Genomic DNA, 23515 nt, shown 5'->3' on the forward strand with positions numbered 1-23515 from the left:
TTTAATCTAATAAAAATGATGAATTTTTTTTTTTTTAAATGAAAATTTTTCGGGCATTATTTCAGCCTCAGTAGGGACTGCCAAACGATGTTTCCGTGACGTCAGATTTGGGTGTACTATACGAACTATGGACAAGCAGAAGCGACTTAATGATTTTTTAGAACCTTTGTTATCTTCTTCAAACTGCAATTAATAATTAATCTTTGTTATAATTTTGTTAGGTTTTAAGATTTACACAGTTTAATGATTAATAATATTATAAACATTTGTATATTAAATATGAAATACGGTTTTACTGAATGTTCATTTGGTTACCTACGGGGTTCCATATTTTGTTCGGTAAAAAGAGAAACAAAATATGAGGGGGGGGGGGCTACAAAATGCTTAATATTGTGCAATAATATTTTCAAATTGGTTTTAATCTGGCGATAAAATAGCTGACAAGAGTTATGTTTATATTAAAACTTAATATTTAAAAAAAACGTAAACAATTAATTAAAAATCTATGTTGTAACGGAATTTTAATCGTTTTAATCTTTAAAAAATTAATTAATGTTTACGAAGTTTCTTTTTCTTGGTAATTCAACTGATTATATATATATATTAATTCGAAAAAACGCTATTGAAAAAAAACAAAATAAACTAGTGGTGGGACGATTAATCGGAATCGTTAATCGTAAGAATCGTGTATTTTGGGAGGTATCGGAATCGGAATCGCATCGTTAAAAAATACCTTAATTTTCCGATTCCTTCATTACGATTCTTTTAGTCTGATGTTGAAAAAAAGAAAAAAATTTCCTGATATTTCTAACCGCAAGAGAGAAATAAAAAGAAACCAAAGAAATTCATTACAGGGCAATGCTTAGTGCCCCTCCCTTACAAGGTTCATTCATTCAGATCTATTGTAATCAAAACTACAAAAGAGTTAACTTGAAAAGAAGTATGCAGGGCTCTACATTGAGAGTAAAAATAAAAAAAAACGCTTATCTTTTTGGCAATTGTTTTTTTTTTACTGACAAATCTTCTAATAGTGAATGAAAATGCTTTTTCAACTTATATTTTCTTAAAATAAAACGAGCAAAGTCAAATTATTTAAACAGTAAAAGGTTTAATAGAACAATATACTTTTTTTCTTTTTTTAAAAGAAGGCTTTTGAAAGAAATATCTCTAAAATGAAATTGATCACGTTGTATTATTTCGCAAAGTTTTGACAGTAGTCGGTTTCTTTTGAAGTTTCAAAAAAATCGACCCCATACCTATCTCTTCCAAACCTAAAGTTATTAAATAACCCCTTCGTTAATTTAAGGGTAATTAATTCAATTCAGTCAAGTTTTTTTTTTTTTAATTTCATTGAAATAAAATCCATTATTTTTTTTTCTCCAGAAAGATAAAACCCTGAATTTGATTATATTAAAAGCAGAATAATATAATCTTTTTTCTAGAATTTTAAATTGAAAATTAAAAGTGTTTTGCGCAGTTTTTTGCCGAACGAAAAAGAAATTAATATATATATTTTTAAAAGGTTTTGTAATCAGTTAATTTTTATGTCCAAATAATATTTACGATTAATTAAATAATTTCATTTTAAAAAGTATTTAAAGACTTATAGTTGGGTTTGTATTACTGTACACATAGATTCGAAAAAGTTGTCAAAAAACAAATATATAACAAATAAATGTTATCAAAGGCAAGATAAGTTATTTTTCTACCTAACTGGATATATTTTTCGGGTTTTATTCAATGTAACATGTTTATTCAGCTCGAAAAGCATACAGTGTTTACCTATGTATTGGAAAATTCAAAATGGCGCCCGACACTCTCTTTAACACGGTAAGTTTGGGAAAAGATGTTATAAATAATAAACTATACAAAATACTGCTAGAAACTCGCTCAATATATGTTACCGTGACATATTTTGACATATATTCGGTGTTTTTTTTAATAGTATTTTGTCTAGTTTATTATTTATAACACCTTTTCCCGAACTTACCATGTTAAAGAGAGTGTCGGGCGCCATTTTGAATTTTCCAATACATCGGTAAACACTGCATGTTTTTCGAGCTGAATAAACATGTTACATTGAATAAAAACAAAAAAAAAATGTATCCAGTTTGGTAGAAAAGTAACTTATCTTGCCTTTGATAATATTTGTTTGTTATATATTTGTTTTTTGACAACTTTTTCGAATCTATGTGTACAGTAATACAAACCCGGTTATTTTGTATCTACGGCGCCATGTCACGTGGTATATTGTTTTTTTTTTTCATTACGCACATTCATTTATAATTATTAAATAAATATCTTTTTTATATTTAATTAGTATATATTTTCTTTCTCTTCCGCTATATTTTTTTTATTTAATTCATTAAATCTGTTAATTATGAGGACCAATATAATGAATCGTGTGTATTTATTCTCTAATTTTCTTGTTTTTGTTCTGTTATATAAATTCTATTTTATTTGTTTTTTCTTTGAAGGATAAATTCTATTTTCTTGGAGTTTTTTTTTTCTGTATTCCAATTAAGTAAAATAAATTTTCTCTAGAATAAATTTTGCTAATTTTTCCGTTTAGTTTGCTATATAATAATTTTATTTAATCCAAAACACGACGGTATAGACATAAAATATCTCTTCCAAAGTTAGGGAACATATTTGGGAACTACCGACCATAAGTACTACTTGGTATATTTCAAAACAATAAATTCCCTAGGAATCGGAATCGTACTTGGTATCGGAATCGTTAATCAATATTTTCCTGGAATCGGAATTGGAATCGGATAAAAATTAGGAATCGTCCCAACACTAAAATAAACATAATATTAAGTTTATATCAATTTTTTAATTGCAACTTCAAGGTAAGTTTTTGTTCAATATGTGTATTTAAATTTAAAAAGAATATATATATATTTTTTTTTTACTTATTTGAACTCTTGTGTTTCATGATAAATAGAAATTTCGATAGATTTAAATATATTTTGTTCAAATTTCGAAAACATAAATGGGGGGGGGGGCGCACTTAAAAAAATATTTCCCCTCGTATATTTTACGAAAACTGCATTTTATATGTAATTTCATTCTAAAATGGATAAGTATCGAAAATTTTACGAAAATCTGACCATTAGTTGATTTTTGCTAGATTTATTAAACACGAGTATGTTTTCACTTTCGGAATGCTTACTACATGGGAACGTTATTTTAAAGCGCCAATTATGTAAACACGATTTTTGTCTCTCAATTTCATTATTTTCGTATGATGAAAATTTTTTTTTCTTAATCATTACTATTTTCCTTTCTTTAAATGGTACAAAAGTTATATTGATAATATTAATTTATAATAAAGTTACATCGTGTTACGTATAGGGGGGGGGTAATTCTGTGGTGACTTTTGGAGGTGCCTAGGCTTCCGATGTACTATTCGTGATTATGACGTCATAGAGAGTTCAGCAGTTGATATTGTCTACATAAAAAGTAAGAATTCTCTTCCTCGTGAATTGTGCTCATGACATTTTTTTTTACATAGGAATCACCACTTATCAAGGCCAGAGGCCACTCGAGGATTAGGGTTAAAGAATGTACAGAAGTCAATGGGACAATATCGTAGTAATCGTTAGCAGTGGAAATTTGGTAAATTGGATTACTTAAAGGGAACGGATCATCAAGAACTTGTTTACGTTGGACTTGAAGACAACCATAGTTAGCTGAAAAGCAGGAAAACGGAAGAGAGTTCTACAGGTGTGCAGTTCTAAGAAAGAAACTTTGTTCATGGAATCTACGTTTAGGTTTAGGCACAGATAAAGAGTGAGGGAAATTATTGATAGTGTTTTCAGATAGATGAGTGTTTTCCTTGTGAAAGTTTTGTGAGGGGGACCATAGATTGGAGCTCAGTCGAGCACTTATAAAAATAACAAATCAGAGACAGGCTTTCAACGTCTCTTCTGTAAGAAAGAGGTTGCAGGGAAGAGAAAAGGGCATCTCCTACTAGGCTACCAAGTCAATTTTGAACTATGTCAAGGCAGGGTAAGGTCTTTCTAACAGCTCCTGCCCAGATGTGGCAACAATACTCCATTCATAGTGGATAAAGGCTTCGATTGTTGAAATAAAATAAATAAATAAAAACGGTCAAGTTTCAATTTCAGCTTGCCACTTGCCTGTCTAGCCACAACAAAGAACTGTGACACTGTGAAACAGCCTATATGTGGAAAATCTCTCTCTCTTATATATATATATATATATATATATTTCTGTGGAAATATTCTTTATTCACTTATATTTCCTTTTGTATACCAATCCTTATTTAAAAAGCTCAATGTAATTACAGAGCATATAATGAATCAATAACAAAAGTCTATATTCCAATTTTCATGATGTTGACCATCATACAGTTTATTCCTTTAATTCAGTTGACACTTACAATTCTTAACAGTATCTGTTTCGTAGCACAAAATCATTCACTTAATTATTATATCAATCAGTGAATCTATTTTGCCTTTAACTCATCAGAAGAAATAGCAACAATCAATCCACCAAAAGGAAATAGAATGTGTTTGAGTACGATTTAAATATATCCGAAAAGAAAAAAAAAAAGTTATATATGAGAGAGAGAGAGAGAGAGAGTAGATTAAAAAGAAATTATAATCGTGAGAATGCATCAAAAAACTTGTTGAAAAAATATTTTAAAATTCAGAGTAAAGGATCAGTAGTTAGATGTCGCCATTAAAAATGAGTGATAAAAATTTAAATTAGACTCACTATCTTTCGAAGCTTATAACTACTTGAAAAATGTATTTAAACCCTAATTTTTTTTCAATAAAAAGAACAAAGACCAAATTTTAAAATAATACATCGAAAAATTTACAATATTTTTTTTTAAATCGGTTTTCTTTAAAAAAGATTTCAAGAAATTCAACAAATTTTAACTTACTCCAATTATAATAAATATATATAAATTCAAAAAAATCACTTACCTATAAAAATACTAATCAATGGGTACTTCCATTCTTCATTTATAAGAATTTGTCCATATTTATATTCTATATTCCATGTACTTTTTAAATAAAAGAATTTTTTAAGCAAGCATCCGAAAAGACAGCGATTTTAAAATCTAATAACATGTGGTCACAGAGCGGAGTTGCCTCCCTTTCTTTCAGTTGACAAATATGGAGGCCGAAAAACGCCATAATTAATTATTTCAAAAACCTCAAAACAACACATTAGACCAAATATATTTCCCGGTAGTAACTATATAAAGAAACAAACATTTGAAACACGCACACACAGAGTTCTTTTTATAGCACCCTCGATATAATCACCCCCACAAAAAAAAAAAAAAAAAAAAATGTTTGTTTGTGGAGTACTGCTGTCACATATGGGTAGGAGCTGCTAAAAACAGCCTATCCTGCCTTGACAGAGTACAAAATAGACTTCATGGTTTCGTGGGGGATGCCCTTTTTTCTTCCCTGCAACCTCTCTCCCACAGAAGAGACGTTGCGAGCCTGTCTTTGTTTTATCGTTATTTCCATGGCAAGTACTCGTCTGAGCTCCAATCTCTGCTGCTCCCCCCCCCTTCGCCAATCTTTCACGGTAAACACCCGTCTGGCTGAAACCACTGTCAATGATTTTCCCCACTCTTTATCTGTGCCAAAATCAAAACGTAGATTCCATGAACAAAGCTTCTTTCACACCTGTGAAACTCTTCTGTTTGCCTGTTCCCACCTGACTACAACCTGGATGTCTTCAAGTCTAACATAAACAAATTCCTGATGAAGTACCCCCTCCTTAAGACACTTTATCAAATCTCCAATACTAACGATTACTATGATACTATCCCATTGATTACTGTACACACAATAACCCTTATCACCGAGTGGCTTCTGGGCCTTGATAATTGGTGACTACCATGTAAAAAAAAAAAAAAAAAAAAAAAGACGCCTCTCCAACCACCGGGTCTTGGATATGACATTAAACTATATCTGATAGTGAGGCCCAGTTTGCGGACTTTGGGGAGTGTGAAGCCACCCCTTAATTGCAATTGCTCCCAGGTCCACTGACCCGGAGTGGTAGTATCTGTTAGGGTCCCAACTATAGGTTAAATAGAAACCGACTTGAAAAAAAAAAAAAAAAAAAAAATATATTCTATTAAAAATTTTCCTTCAAAATCAATGGATTTGGTATTAAATAACCTGAAAGGGGTTGATATGCCATAAAGCAAAAACAACCAACCAACTATCCAACCACTGGTATCCATGAAAAATAACACCCTACCTAAGAATTCTTCCTTCAAACAGCTTTAAATTCCCAGGAAATATGAACAGGAACAAATACGTTGAGGACATTGCAAAAATTGCTGCAAGGAAGATGGGCTCCCTCTATCATGCTAGAAAACTACTCACACCTGAGAGTATCCTGTACCTCTACAAGGCCACCATTCGCCCATGCATGGAATATTGTTGCCACATCTGGTACATCTCCCACTAGCCTCTTCCTCCTGGATAGGGTTCAGAAAAGAGTTTTCAATCTAATATATCCCACTTTGTCAACTAAGCTCCAACCCCTGTCCCATCGCCGCAATATTGCATCTCTGTGCCTGTTTTACAAATATTTTAATGGAATGTGTTCTGATGAACTCATTGCACTTGTGCCCCCTCGACGTACATATCCCCGACAAACCCGCTTAGCAACAAAATCTCACCCCTTCACTGTTGAGGCCCCTAAATGAGAGAAAGCTTTCTACTCTAATAATTTCTTCCCTCAAACAGATGGACTTTGGAATTCCTTTCCTGCTACCTGCTTCCCTGACTGTACTGATATGCAGAAGTTTAAATGTAATGTAAATCAATATCTTGTTAATCTTTCCTCGGCATGGTCCCAAATAGTAGTCCCTTACGTCCAGGTGGCGGTATGCCTTGTTTGGAGTGAAAGAGACAAAAAAGAATTTTTTTTAAAATGTGAACGGGATTGCTTTCCTGCTGACTACAACATGATCGTCTTAAAGTCCAATGTCAACAAATACTTGTCAAATCATTCTCTTAAATAATCCAATTTCGGCGCTATTCACCCACAATTTGTGTTGGCATTTTTTAAAGATTGTTTTCTTTTCCTGTGTACGTACAGATCATCACGATAAAGAATTCCATTATTAAAAAAAAAAAAAAAAAAAAAAAAAAAAAAAAAAAAAACATTTATCAAATATTTTTGATTTTAAAACAATTCTATATAAATTTTAACGTGAAATGATCACTTATTTAAAAAAAATTTTTTTTTTTGCCATCAATTTGATCAACTTTTTTATTTTTTTTGCCATCAATTTGATCAACTTTTTTATTTTTTTTTGCCATCAATTTGATCAACTTTTTTATTTTTTTTTGCCATCAATTTGATCAACTTTTTTATTTTTTTTTGCCATCAATTTGATCAACTTTTTTATTTTTTTTGCCATCAATTTGATCAACTTTTTTTTTTTTGCCATCAATTTGATCAACTTTTTTTTTTTTTGCCATCAATTTGATCAACTTTTTTTTTTTTTTTTTTGCTATCAATTTGATCAACTTTTTTTTTTGCTATCAATTTGATCAACTTTTTTTTTTTTTTGCCATCAATTTGATCAACTTTTTTTTTTTTGCTATCAATTTGATCAACTTTTTTATTTTTTTTTGCCATCAATTTGATCAACTTTTTTTTTTTTGCTATCAATTTGATCAACTTTTTTTTTTTTGCCATCAATTTGATCAACTTTTTTTTTTTTGCCATCAATTTGATCAACTTTTTTTTTTTGCTATCAATTTGATCAACTTTTTTTTTTTTTTTCTTGATTAAAAACAAGATTTAAAATCCATATTTTACGTTTTAGAGTGAGGGATCACTTTCCTTTAAAAAAATATAAACATAAAATGATCACCCATCTCCAGACCATCACCTAATTCCGAACAGAATAGTGTGCAAAAAATAACGCCAGCTTTAATGTTATTATACGGTAACTGTTGAAGTATACACATTTAAGAGGGGATCGAGAATAACTAATCGAGGGCAATTAAAAAAAAAAATGTTTTATTTTGCGAATTTGTGCAGAAAAACCTGCGTTTTGTTTTTCGCTGTTTTTATCTAGATTTTATTTTTTTTTTTTTGTATTGGCTTATAGTATTTTTTATAGTACTTTTAGTATTTTTTTTTTTGTTTGTTGTTTTTTTTCATAATTTTTCTTAAAAGTTAAAAGAGGTTACATAAGTCAGATGGTGACGTTAACACGCTATGCTTGTTCGCCAGTTTCTGTGCATGGGTAAACTAGTGTGTTCAGGGTTTATTTGGGCATTGTTTCTGGTGGTGCTCGCTCAAGTGTATGTGGGTAGGTGGGAAAAGGCAAGGCCAGATCGCATACATTTAGTGGACGAAATGACACACACACACACACACACACACACACACACACACACACACACACACACACACACAAATAAACCGTCCATGCAGTGCAAAAAAAAAAAAAAAAAAAAAAAAAAAAGATAGGTAAATACCGGAAAAAGCGTCTATAATTCTGCCCATTCCACCAATTAAATCCTCTAATAGTACTGCTCCACTCAACTGATCATCTCATTAACCCTTATACTTAAGTAGCTTTTGACCTTGGTAAGTGATGACTGATGATGACTATCGATGAATTTGTAGATTAACAACTTCAACAAAATTATCCTTACAAAAAACATAAAAAAAAAAGGGAGACTGCATTTTTTAAGCGATCGATTATGTGTGAATAAAAACTGAAAAATTTGTCGGAAAACAAAAGGGAAACATTTTTTAGAGTTTAGAGTGGGGGTATCAGTTTCGTATATAAATTTATGGCAAAATAATCCCAAATTTCTGGACCATTCTACCTCTTTTTTTTTTTTTTTTAAACTGTTAACTATATTTTATTACCACTAACCTTAAGTCCTAGTGGCAAGTCCGTAAGACAAAATGTAATCTCATTGAAAATATATATCTCTCCTAAAAATGAAACACAGAAATGATCTCTCGTAGCAAAAAAAAAAAAAAAAAAAAAAAAAAAAAAAAAAAAAAAAAAAAAAAAAAAAAAAAAGACCGTGATTTTCAAGTTCGGTTATCAAAATGTTAGATTGGTGTTACACCTTCCCCTCCTCACGTTAAGAATAGGTTTCTAAATAATAACGTTACTATTTCAAGACGGTCCGTATTCTGAATAAGTACCGCCAAACTGGATTAACTGCCCTAAAACGATAGAATAAGAATGGCCCGTAAATGGGGGATGATTTTACGGTAAATTTATATGCGAAACTGACCTCCCCCGACCCATTCTAAATCGTTTTGTTTTCAACGTGTTCACAAGAAATCGCCTAAATAAAGTAGAATCTTATTTTGTGTGTGAGAGACGGGTAGGGTATGTATTTAGTTTTATCCCACTCTAAGAATTGTGACATCAGGGTCGGAAATTGGGATTGAGAAGTCAGCGCCCTCGATGAGAGGCACGCTGACAAGTAAAAAAATAAATAAATAAATAAAGTGCCTGGGCAACCCAGTGGGTATTCCCCGGTAAGGGCGCCCCCAGGCGATTAGCAATAAACTAATCCTTTTCTCAAAAATGGAAAAGGCAAAGCCTGGAATAGTGGACCTCCTACAACAGTAAAGGACCAGCATTATTATACCACAATCAATAGGGAGCATTACATGAATGGTCGAAATGATTACATTAATCTCTGTTGATTTTGTGGGCCGACCAGAAAAAATACAAGAATATAAATCTCTAAAAAAAAAAATTGTGAAGCTTCTACGCATTATGAACTAAACTAAACTGGTTCTCATGTAGCTGATGTCTCTCTAATTCTACTTTCGCTTCTTCTCGCTCACATGCCCCTCCTATTCCGAATTCGTATCATTAGGCCGACATCAGTGGGCTTTTTTGTAGCAAAACGGTCATTAACAATGTTTTTTTCTTTGGGTTTGTATTACTGTACACATAGATTCGAAAAAGTTGTCAAAAAACAAATATAGAACAAATAAATGTTATCAAAGGCAAGATAAGTTACTTTTCTACCTAACTGGATATATTTTTTGTGTTTTTATTCAGTGTAACATGTTTATTCAGGTCGAAAAACATGCAGTGTTTACCGATGTATTGGAAAATTCAAAATGGCAGCCGACTCTCTCTCGGAGAGGGTACGTTTGGGAAAAGGTGTTATAAATAATAAACTAGACAAAATACTGTTAGAAAACAACCGAATATATGTCAACTTATGTCACGATAACATATATTGAGCGAGTTTCTTTGACAACTTTTCGAATCTATGTGTACAGTAATACAAACCCTTTTTTTTTTTTTGGCAAATGTGTAGTTTAGTGGCGTAGATAAAGAGGTTTGCAAAATATACAATAAATTTTGCAGATTAATGCATTGAAAGAACAAATATGAAATTAATTACATATATAAGAAACTTCTATATAAGGATGGTATACATACGATTTTCAAGTTATTCAATTTTCATGGTATCTTTTGATTATTAACTTGTTAGAGAAAAGTACAGAATAGTTAACAAAGCCCCCCCTTTCCCATCTTGACTATGAGTTTCTAACTAATAACGTTATTCAGCACGGTTCGTAAACTGTAAAATAAGCCAACGTTGCCCTCTATTTTACCAGTAAGAAAGTTATGTAAGTTTACGGTATTTATACAGAATACGGACCGTGCTGAAATAATAACGCTATAATTAAAAACAAAAAAAACAAAAAAACATTCTTAATATAGGAAGAGGGGGGGTAACGATTAACAACTTAACGAAAGATACCATTACAATTGGATTAACTTGAAAATCCTATCTAAAAATAGAACAGTGCGTAAACTGCACAAGTGCACAACTGCACAAGTGCTAAGAATTACTAAATAATGTCTTTACCTTTGTTAGCCACTTCCCAGGCGCATTCAAAAAACCAAAGGTTCTTTGCGGCCGCCGAAGATCCCCCATCTCGTATAAATTCCTCCTCATTGTCGAATTCTTTCGCCGACCTGAAAAAACTGCTCCGCCTCGTCAGAGCCATGTTGACAACAACGATGCCGACGACAACAACAACAACAACAACGACCAACACTTGACCTAATGTTGTTGAGGGTTGTTGTCGCCTTTCAAGGTTACAAAAACATCCAAGGTGAAGGAAACGGAATTCTCTTTTCAATTTCACAGCGCAGACGCAAACACGTGTTCTTCGACGTTGAAGCGAACACGAGCGACTTTGAACGCAACACTCGATTGGGCCTTCAGAAGGATGCTATTATTTATTTATTTATTTATTTATTTATTTATTTATCTTACACTCAAATCAACGGTTACTTTTCACTTTAGGGTGGCAAATTAAGGGAGGTAACTCTGTAAAATAGTGATTTATTTACCATTTTATTATTATGTTATCAATCGTGATGTTCCTAAGTTCTATGCATTTTAGCTAGGTAGCCTAAGCCTCTGTCTATTGCTATGACCGTAATCATGGCTTAATAAAGAAAAATAAATTGTTTTATTGTTGCTGTTTAAAACCATTTTTAAAATCATGTAAAGAAGCCCTTTCACGTAAAACTTACACACAAAAAAAATCGAACAGGCCCCGCAGTCCCGCACCCCGCACCGTCAACTAAGCTCCAACCACTGTTCCATCACCACAATGACCATCGTTGTGCCTATTTTACAAGTATTTTATTTTTAATGGCATGTGCTCCGATGAACTCATAGCACTTGTGTTCTCCCCCTCATCACCGTACATACCCTCGACAAATTAGTTTAGCAACAAAATCTCACCCCTTCACTTGTAAGAAATTCTGCAGAAATAAGCAGGCTCCTTATTGGACGGTTTGTCCGCCCACGATTTTGTTTGAACCAATCAAATTGTTTGTTATTTACTAATTGCCGATGATGTTCTTGGCGCCAAAATTATCTTTTCAGATCGCCAGATTTCGAGAAGACGCAGGCTGGAATGGACATCGAATTCTCACTCGAGTCTCAAGCTTCGAAATTACTTTGTCTCTTTGAGACGTTTTAATGCCCTAATGCGGGGCGAAATGTTATTGTCGTTTCACTAATGGCCTTATGTTGAGCTCCGTGAATCAATTGACTTTCATCATTACAATATAATGTCTGTAAAGGACGAAATTAAGGTCTACAGTTTGACCTGTCATTTGTCCGCCATTTGGATAGTTATCTACAGAGGACTTCTTGAGGCTACAGGACTCGCAGTATCCATCTTGGAAGATATCTCTCAACTCTTCGGCCTGCGCAGTGTCCTTCGTCAGCGGAGTTTTGTACCCAGCTTTTATCGAAGATGAACTTTTATCCCTTTGGGGATGTTACGAGCCCATCATGGCCGATAGCTGAAGATGACGCATCTTATGCAATATGGATCTTTTTTGCTTCAATAAAAATTTGAAGTTTAAAAGGTGAGCTTGTTGTAATTTCTGATTGGTTTTCTTTCATTCTGCCAGGGGCAAAACCTGTGTGCAGATTTTTCCCCCACACACTGTAGAATTTCCAAGATGCTGGAAAGCTTTCTACTCTGACTATTTACTCCTTCAGACTGTTAGACTTTGGAATTCTCTCCCTGTTACCTATTTCCCTGACTATGCTGACATGCAGAGGCTTAAATCCAATATATAAAAGGCTATATGTTTGTTTGTCTGTCTGTCTGTCTATCTCCATATTTTCAAACTGTATCTCCCCCGAAACTAAAAATCGCAGAGCGGCACTAGCGGCCTCAAATGATTGGATTTTTTATGGACCGTTCTTTTATGGGTCTTTAACTTTCTTTTCTAGGTCTTTAGTCAGTTAAAATAGTTTTTAAGAGGTCAAAAACTGAAAAAAATCGTTATACATTTTGTATATTCATCATAGTTAATTTTTAATCAGTTCACATGCATGTCCCATTCGTACAGTGGTAACGTCACCAGCTGTGAATGTTACAGTTTTGCTTTTGGTTTCGATTCTAGCTGATGGCACCCAAATATTTTTTTTTTTTTTTTTTACTTTTGAAATCACGACTCATGAAATCTGGAAAAATTAAAATATCATATTTCAGCATATTTTACACTCGGATAAAGCCCCCCCCCCCCAATCCCCACCGCTAGTGTTATGTAAATCGATATCTCACTCAACTTCCCTAAACATGGTCCCAAATAGTAGCCCATTCCGTCCAAGTGCCTTGTTTGTGGTGAATCTACTGTTAAAAATTGAATGAGTAATATATCTAAAGTTTGTTTTGGTGACCGTTTTTTACTTAAGGGTGGCAAAGTAAGGGGAGATAATAGGCATTTTTGCTATTTGTACCACTTGCTCTCGCCACATAAATTCATAAACGTACAAACTAAACAGATTCACCAAAGTCCCATCGATTCCAAAAATCACGTAATTTGATTAAGTAGGGTTTTTTTTTTTGTTTTATTTAAGAAAAACAAATTTTGTTACAATATTTTTTGCACTATAATGGGATATAATCCCGCACAGTCGGGAGATTCTATTTATAAATGATGCTGCTAGGAACTGACAAATCGAATTAATTCACGTTCTGCTACCAACCAATCAGAAACCAGAATTGCTCCATAAATATTAAACCTTTCTGTAGCAATTTTACACATGTTTTCTTCATGTCAACATGGGAAGAATCTTTTGCTCTGTGGATTCTAACTTGAGAACTGTCTACTGCAAACCAGTCACCTCTAGGACTTGTGTAGAACAGCGAACCATCGGAAACTGTTCTGAAACTAAACATAGCTTACACTTCTAGACATACAAACTAAACAGATTCATCAACGTGCCGTCGATTCCAAAAATCATGTAATTTGATTAAGTAGATTTTTTTTTGTTTTATTTAAGAAAAACAAATTTTACTCGGTTTTGATAAAGGAGAAAAAAATATTGGCCATAATAGAATTTTAATGAAGCCAGACAAGGGCATACAACCGACAAGGACAGACAACCGACAAGGGCAGACAACCGACAAGGGCAGACTCTTTCATTTATTTTTTTTTTAATAATGTAGGAAATCAACAAACGTATGTGGAAAAGGTTAAATTGATCACTGATTACCTCCCCTTATATTAACCTCTCCAGAAACAAATGGCTGCGACAATAAGTTATCACTAAAAAGCATAAAATTTGCTTTTCTTAAATAAAAAAAAAATACTCAATTTTTATGATTTTTGGAATATACTATTTTCATTCTGTGACAAATAGATAGACGAGAAAGTTTTTTTATTTTATTTTTGTTTCTTGCCATAAGTACTAATTTTGAACAAGCAGCCATTTATTAGTATTGATAAAGTGGGAAAAAATCAAGTATGTAGCAAATAAATATTATCAAATCGCAGCCATTAAAAGGCTGATTTTTATTTCTATTTCTGGAGAAGTTATTGAAGAGGAAGTAACACACCATCTTTGTTTCATCATAAACTTTGATTTTTTTTTTTAGTGAAAAGAAAATTCTATTTAATTTACATAATTTTTGGAATATTGTGGCAAAATATGTTGTAAGTGCCACTGCATTGTCACTTATGTGATTTGGTCACTCGCAGAGGGATACTGGGATAGGACAATAATGCAATTCGTCAGGACTCATTCTCTTTTTCAGCCGGCAAGCATGGGGTGAGTACTCATAAATTTGTCTCTCCAAAAAGAGGGGGCACCCACTCTTCCCCGGCAGTTAGTTAAGATTAGTTAAGCTTTTTAAAAATTTAATGGTTAAAAGTTTAATGATTAAAAGTTTAAATATAATGAATTGTCTTTTTTAATTATAAAATATTGTGAATATTTGTTTGTAAAATAAAATAATTAAGATTCTCATATATATATATATATATGGCGCTATATATATATATATATATATATATATATATATATATATATATATATAGTGAGAACCAGTGTAATTTCCCATATGCATAGAAAGGCTGGTATAAGACTTAGCTGCCAATTGTACCTTTTTGATCCACACGATAACATCCCTTTCGTCAGTAAAAGGTAGTATCACATCCTTTCCCAATCTCAGTAGTTCCGATTCCATGATCTCTTCGCACCGAAATAGCTTGTTGTTGCCCGGATGGATTATTAGCTATACTTTGCTTCCAAGTAACAATTTCCAGGGTTAAATTCGAAACTCTTAACTCCAAAACACGATGCACTGTTAACAAGATTGCAAAAAACTGAATGCTTGTTGATTCCTGATTGCTCTGTACACTCACTGCTAATGTCTCTTAAATTCTTTTGTTGATAGTTGGTATTAGCTTGCAAACATTCATTCTCATAGATGTAAGGTAACTATTATAGTGCTACAGGTACATCGTCTGGAAATCCCTCGATGAAAGCAAGTTTGGTTGTCCTGCTGGTCCACCCAATCTTTTGATTCTATTGGCATAAACATCAACTGACTCATTTTAGCTTTTCATATGTTTTGAAAGGTCCTTTGGTGAATGCAGTCATTAGACTCATTTCTATCTGTTCTGCATCTAATTGGTCTTCTTTGCTCATCTCAATATAGAGAGCCAGTGCATCTCCATGGAATAAGAAAGAATAAAACTCACAAGGTCTTACACTTTTTGTAGCTTAGTTATTAATCATACATTTTTGATCCACATGATCACATCATTTTCTCCACTAAAAGGCGGAATCACATCCTTCCCCAATCTTAGTTGTCCTGATTCCATGGTCCCTTTGAGCCGAAATAGCTTGTGGTTAAAGCAATCAAGTAATAAATTCAACACACTGCTGCCAAAAACTCTATACTTCAAATCTCCACTCACTGCTGTGAAAACTCAACCCAAAAAACTGGACACTTTACTATCTGTTAGGGTCCACCTAACGCGAAAAAAAAGAAAGAGTTATTGCCCTTGGACTGACAAAAGAGTTATCCCCTTTGAGAGAGACGGGACAGTCAGCCATGAAACTGGGTAGATAAAAAACAACATAGCTTCCGATCATTATGCATCCAGTAGCTCACTTATTTAAATCTCTCTTAAATAAAATTGTTAAATGTGGATGTAGTTTGCTTGAAGTATTGTATAGTATGTAGTTAAATGGAATGTGTAGAAGGTGATACAATACAGAGGTAACGGAAAGACACAAGCTGAAGCAGGTGAGAAAGTTTATTAATACAACTTACATATTCATGTATTTCTTATACACATTATATTTATATTTGCACCGTGATTACCTGGGAAAGTCGGTCTGGTGGTATATCCGTGTTATGTAATATTCCGAGAAAGATCTCATTGTCAGATATTTATTTGACTTTGGTTCAAACGTGCTGTTGTAAACAGTAACAGTCTCGCAGCAAACAATAGCCCAGAAATTGTTGATAGCATTTTAATTTAATATAATTAAGGTTTTTTTGTTCATTTTTTTTTATTCATCTAATTTATTTATTTATTTATTTTATAATAATTTATATTTTATATTGAGGAGATTTAATAAATTAATTTATTTATTTGTTTGTGTTTCTGCGTTCTTGTTGAGGGGGGTTGGGACATAGATTTTGAATTAAGTCGGTTGGTAAAGGGAGACTACTTGATGAGCTGATCTAAAGGGAATAACCGTGTTATCTTTTTTATATATTCAGCTATTACTAATTACAGATATTTCTTCTAAGTTAAGTGTATAATATTGCCTTACTTTTTAATACATTTATTTATTTACTTATTTTTTATTTTTAGTAATATTATTCTTATTCTGGGTGGAGTATTTTATTTAATTTGTTATATAGTATATATATATATATATATATATATATATATATATATATATATATATATATACTTATTTATGGATTCTTGTATCTTTAATTTAATTATATAGTAATATTTTATTGACTATTATTATTTATTTATATATGCAATGTGTTATGACAAAATAGTTAGAAGTTATTACAAAAGTTTTTCTATTTTTTAAATTTTTTATTTACTTATTTATTTATTAAAATAAACCAAAATAAATAAATAAACAAAATAATAAATTGTGAATTCTCGCTGGACATACCCAGAACAACCATGGTCCAGAATACATGTAGACTTTACTGGTCCGATCAATAGCCTTAGTTTCCTTGTGGTTGTGGACGCCCATTTGAAATGTCCAAAAATATTTCCAATGCAACAGACTAACACTCAATCCACAATAACAGTACTCAGACGGCTATTTAGTCAACACATACTGCATAACTCATCTCCAGTCACCGCCTTATCACCCTCAATCCAACGGACAAGCTGAACGCTCTGTGGATACATTTAAATAGGCACTACTCAAAGCGAGGGTAGAGAGAACAACAGATGAAATCCTACAGACTTTCCTCCTTTCATATCGAGCAACACCAAATGGAGCAGTGAAGAATGGTCTGTCACCATCAGAGGCACTCATGGGATGAAAACTTTGTACCACAATGGACACTTTACAGCCCCAACGACAAAGAACACAACCAGGCTCTAACAAAAAATCAATTTGAGTTGACACGTCAATGTTTGTACAAAACTACAGATCTGGCCAGGCAAACTAAGTTCTGGGCACCATTGCAAAACACTTTCACTATGATCTTCAAGTCGGGAACCAATTCAAACACAAAAGTCAAATACGTCCCAGATACACTTGAGGCAGCCTAGTGAACAGCACGCCAACGATTCCATTTGATCTGTTAATGGACACATTTGAACTGCCATCTCCATCACCTTCCATGCAGACAAATATAAATGAGAAGGGTGAAAGACCCTACAGGATTTGGCCAAAGCGCAGTCGCACTCGAGTAAGGTGTCTCTAGGTTAATCTTAAGTGCACTCGTTACAGCTAAATACTTAAAGGGGAGTTGTTAGGGTCCACCTAACAAGAAAAAAAAGAAAGAGTTATTGCCCTTGGACTGGCAAAAGAGTTATTCCTCCTGAGAGAGATGGGGCAGTCAGCCATGACACTCGGTGGAGAAAAGACAACACGGTTTCCGATCATTATGCATTTAAATCTCCCTTAACTAAAACTGTTAAACGTTCCCCCATGTTTTTGCATCATTTTTACGTGGCAATTTCATAGTCAACTTACATCCCAAAACCTGTAACACTATCAGAACTCAACTCTAGAACACAACACACTGCTGACAACACTTGCTACTCTGACATCCAAATCCAAAATCCACCAATGTTAGGTGACAATATCACAAGTATATAAAAAGAAAAGGCGGCCATTTTTTCTTTTTTCTTCATTCCTTTTGTCAACACGTAACTCTGCAGACTGCACACAAACAGGTTAGTCCTAATTTTTTTTAAGTGTTTAATTACACTTCTGTAATGCAACTGATTTTGCCTTTGGTAGCATTTTTGGACCATATTTAATGATAAAATTTTAAACAATAAAATTTTAAATCTCAAATTTCCCACTTTCCTAACGGCCACCTCTTTTTTTTTTTTTTTTTTTTTTTTTTTTTTACACAGGAATCACCACTTATCAAGGCCTGGAGGCCACTCGAGGATAAGGGTTAATAGGTATATAATAGTTGATGTGATTATAACGTTTTTAAGATAGTGGGATTTTTGCAAGTTGGATTACATAGGGGTACGGTTCATCAAGATTGTAGTAAACTGGGAAGCAGGCCAACGGGACAGAGTTCCACAGGCTTGCAGTTCTAAGAAAGAAGCTCTGCTCATGGAATCTACATTTAGGTTAAGGCACAGATAAAGAGTGTGGGAAACTATTGGTAGTGATTCTGGCTAGACAAGTGTTTTTCATGAAAGTTTGTCAAGGGAAGACCACAGATTGGAGCTCAGAACACAATTAATGAGGCGGGGGTTATCAAGATTAAAAATACCGAATAGATGATGTCGCAGAGGCTTGGCCTAAAGATATTTAAAAAAAAGAAAATAGTAGAAATAGTGACATGTTACAAAAAAAATAGTGCCTAACTCCCAGGGATTATTTTTATTATTTACCATAGATTTTAAAGAATATTCAAGGCCCCAGTGCATAAACGACTGCATTTTTAACTTGATTCTGTGTCGGATATGATTAGTTTAGACATCTAAAAAAAATTTTTTTTTGTTCAAGCTGGGGATAGAGCATTCTACCGGATGCCAAACATTCACCCACTAATTCAGATATCCCAACCTAGAGATCTTTTCAAAGTTCTGACCGTCCCTTTAAGTACAATTGTTTGAATCTCTTTTGCGCTTGGTTCATTGAGTATATTTTTCAGGCAGTTTTTTAAAATCTTTTTCATGAGTCCAGTTGTTTCTATAATTGCTGGAATGATAGAAATCTTCCTAAGATTCCAATTTCTCTTCATGTCGTACATGAGACCTTGGTATTTTGTCATCTTTTCCCTTTTCAGTTCTGTTTAACCTAGCATCATTGGGGACACTGACTTCTAAGGTCGCTTTTTTCTCCTTCTTGTCCCATATACCTATGTCAGGTTTTATAGCTCCGTTTTCTAGGTATATAACTGTAAGAATTGCATAGTCAAAGTCAATGGTGTATGACTTATTTCCAACTGTTTTTTATGGTAAACATGTTCCCAGGATTTGCTGCTACACACGATATTTAATTTTTTACAGATTGTCCAACGGAGATATTTACACACTCCATTGTGTCGTATCGAATAGTAGTTATCCCCGACTTGCTGTCATTGCTGAGACCACTCCTCTTCTTAAAAGCATTGGTCATGAAGACTTGACCCTGGGCAGCCATTATAATCCTCTCCTGATCATAGTGGAGTAATTCTCTTTTTAGCCATTTTATAGATTTTTTTTTTTTTTTTTTTTTTTTACATGGAGGTCACCACTTACCAAGGCCCGGAAGCCACTTGGGGATAAGGGTTATTGTGTGTACAGTAAGCAGTTTTTCTTATCTTACTAGTTTGCAATTTTTTGTTCTTGCTGAAACCACTCCAGACAATTGATGAAGCCACTTGATGTAAGGAGCTAACAAGAACGAAAAAAAAAAAATTATCACAAAGACACAAGATATCTATTTACGTTAGTCTTGAAAACAAGGTAGGAGGAAAACAATCAGTAGGAAGAGAGTTCCACAAGTTTCCAGTTCTTGGAAACAAACTACTTCTACTCAATGCCGCTGTTCAGTCCTGAAAGACAAAGGATAACCCCTGTAGGCAAGGGTTGTGCAATTGCTAACCACACCTCTCCTGAAACGGCACTGTTTGAGTCCAGTGGCAAGGAGAAGTCCAGGATGACTGGAAAAAATGCCGAGATAAATGAAGAACACATAAAGCACTTGGAAGTCCCAAATGGTCACCCATTTAGTTCTAACCAGGTTCAATGTTGCTTAACTTTAGTGATCCAGTGGGAACTAGTGTATGAACATGATTATGCCGTATATATATTTCTACTAAGAAACAAGAAATTGACCACTAAATCTTTGCAATAATCCAGTTTCATTCGTGTTATCTGCTTATATCAAATGGCTTCATGCCTTGTCTGGACGATTTCCATAAAAAAAAGAAAAGAAAAGATTTTAAAGAGGCTCAAGTGCGTGCACAACTCCACTTTTAATTTGGTTCTCTATAAATACGAAATAAGTTTCCACACCTTTTTGTACACGCATTTAAAATTGTTGCAGACTCTTGAAAATTCGGTATCTTATTGCTAAACATCTTATAAGATGATTGACCAATTTTTATGATTTCAGGTTCAAATGAACAGCTACAGCAGGAATTGGAATACACCCTACTAAAGTTTGATTTTCACAGCTGGTGAATTTCAAAAATGCAATCTGGATGTGATGACACTTTAGAATAATGATATGCAATAAAATTCTGTTTTAAACTTGGAAAAAAAATGACACAAGGATGCGTGGAATGCTTTAGACTGCTTTTGGACCATCTTGTATGAATCAAGTATCAGATTTTGAGTGGCATAAGAGATTCAAGGAAAGCAAGGAGTCTGTGAAGGATGATAAGATGTGTGGGAGTATAAGGAAGTCAGAACACCAGAGTTGATTGGCCAAATAAAGAATTTCATGGATAAGGACCATAGTTTGTCTATAGAGACAATGAGTGCACATTTTGATGTCAGTGTGGGAACTGTACACACAATTATTCGCGAGGAACTGAAGATGCAGAAGTTTGTCCCAACAGAGAAGCTCAAACTATTTGACCAAGATGAGCATCACGATAGTTCCTCACCCTTCCTATAGTCGAAACCTTGCTCCTTGTGACTTTTTGTTATTCCCTAAGCTCAAGGAAGATTTTAGAGGCTGTCATTATGAAACAATTGAGGAGATGAAAGAAGCTGTGACGAGGGTCATTGACACGCTCACACAAGAGGGCTTCCATGGGGCATTCGAGAAGTTGTTGGAACGGTACAGCAGGTGCATTGCAGCCGGAGGAGATTACTTCGAAAGGGACTAGAGTGTCATATGTGTATTATCAATAAAAGTGCCCATACGAAAAAAGACGGGAAACTTATTGAAGGCGCCTCGTATGTGTATATGTTTAAGCGTGCGGTCCGAGTGATTGCCGCAATGTTGCATCCCTGTGTTTGTTTTACAAGTACGTTAAAAGAAAGTGCTTCTATGTAAACAACTTCAATCAATCCATCAGCCAGTGAGATCTATTGTACTAGCTCCCACGCTGGGGGGGGGGGGGAGGGCCAGTACCATACATTGGGTACAATATAACAATCGATAGAATATTGGCTCTATAATAAAATATTATTATCTATATATATAAAAGGCAAAACGGCCGCGCACATTTTTGTATGTCCACAAAAGGCTTTTTTTTCGTGAGGGTTCCCAACGAAGTTACAATTTTGGAGAACTTTCCTTATACTTCCTAGATTATAATATCTACGATTCGAAAACGGACGTCGTCTCTATCTTTATTTTGATAGACTTAAAAAAAGAAAAATCATGCTAACCCGTTCTCTCGGTTGTTTGTTCGTCTTTTTCGTATAAATAAAGCAAAGCTAATTGAAGAAAATTCGTTTCTCTGGTTTTCCTTACAAGAACGTCCAGAAAGGCAATTAGCTTTGATCAATGCGGGGAAAACCCTTCATATCAGACAATTGCTATCCATATGGAGAGCTCCCCTTTTAGTGGGGAGCTGGTTTTCACCAATAGCGTGGGGAAGCAAAATACGACAGAAAGCTGGAAGCTTAACTGGCTTTCAGCCAACGTTCATTTCTGCACCTGCGTGATTCTTAACTTATTCCCTTCAAGTCAACTTTTTGATTGTCATCACTAAGTTTGAACACGTTTCACTTCCTCTCGCGTCATAGCGTAGCGGTAAGATGTCAGGTTTTCTTTCACTTTCTTTTCCGCCTTTGCGTCATGGGTTCGAGCCTGCCTGCCTACCACCACTTTTTCTTTTGTGCTCAAACACCCAGGAAATACTGGGCACCCTCGCTAGTAAATATAAAATCTGCATGAATTAAATTATCATATTTTATGACCGGGCAATGCCAGGTTGTCTGCTAGTATATATATATATACTAGCAATTCCACCCGGCTTTGCTTGGGCCCTATGTACTGTTCATAATTTTATGTGCATATGTATATATTAAAAAGTGTGAATATGTACCGTAATGCCTTTCTATATAATAGGCTTCTTAACAACCATAGAGAAAAGTTAGTAGAGACTGCAAACATCAATTTTTTTAAAAACTTTGACCCCAATTTTGGCCCTTAACATTTGTTTTGGGCTCAAATCTAGTTATAAAGTTAGATTTATGTCCAAGTAACCTACATCTAAAATTTCAAGTGTTTAGCCCCAAAATTGGCAGAGGAGTTTGGTAGAGTCTGCAAAGGTCAACTCTTTCAACCTTGACCTCTTTGCAGCGAAACATTCGCCCAAAAACTGATTAAAAAGTTTGTTGCATGTCTGAATACCCTTTATGTAAAATTTCAAATGTTTAGACCCAAAATTGGCTTAATAGTTTGCTAGGGACCGCAAAGGTAAAATCTTTTGAATTTTGCCCCCTTGGAAGCCAAATTTTCAGCAAACCACCGATTAAAAGGCTTGCCCTATGTTTGAAAACACTTTATGTAAACTTCAAATGTTTAGACCAAAAATTGGCTGAATAATTTGGTAGAGACCGCAGAAGTCAATTTTTAAAAACTTTGATCACAATTATGACCCGTTAACATTTGTTTTGGGCTCAAATTTGATTATAAAGTTTGAGCCATGTCCAAAGAACCTATATCTAAAATTTCAAGTGTTTAGACCCAAAATTGGCAGAGGAGTTTGGAAGAGTTCTCAAAGGTAAAGTTGTTGAACTTTGACCCCTTAACAGCCAAATTTCTGGCCGAAAACTGATTACAAAGATTTTTCCCATACTCCTTATGTCAAATCTCGAGTCTGTAGACCGAAAATTGACAGAGTTATTTGGTAGGGAAGTGTACACAGACACACAGACAGACATTTTCATAGATATATGAGCATGGGTGCCCGGCGTTGCCTGGGTGTTTGGAGGTGTGTGTTGAGCAAAGGCAGGCTCGAACCCATACCGCGGAGGAAAAGAACGGGAAAAACCAATTAAAAAGCTTGCTCTATGTCTGAATACACT

At 34.0% G+C, this 23515-nt stretch overlaps 1 protein-coding gene across 1 annotated transcript in view; it reads right to left on the bottom strand.

The window, feature by feature from the left end:
• LOC145260643 (glycogen [starch] synthase-like) overlaps positions 1-11263 on the bottom strand; it is a 95811-nt gene extending 84548 nt beyond the window's left edge. The window contains exon 1 of the mRNA XM_080118969.1: positions 10896-11263. Coding sequence (XP_079975095.1) covers positions 10896-11037 — 142 coding nt within the window. The 5' untranslated portion in view covers positions 11038-11263. The remainder of the gene's footprint in view (positions 1-10895) is intronic.
• Between the last annotated feature and the right edge of the window lie 12252 nt (positions 11264-23515).

This window comes from Euprymna scolopes, chromosome 36 (assembly GCF_053919585.1).
Source record: "Euprymna scolopes isolate OS-2025 chromosome 36, ASM5391958v1, whole genome shotgun sequence".
Taxonomy (NCBI): Eukaryota; Metazoa; Mollusca; class Cephalopoda; order Sepiida; family Sepiolidae; genus Euprymna; species Euprymna scolopes.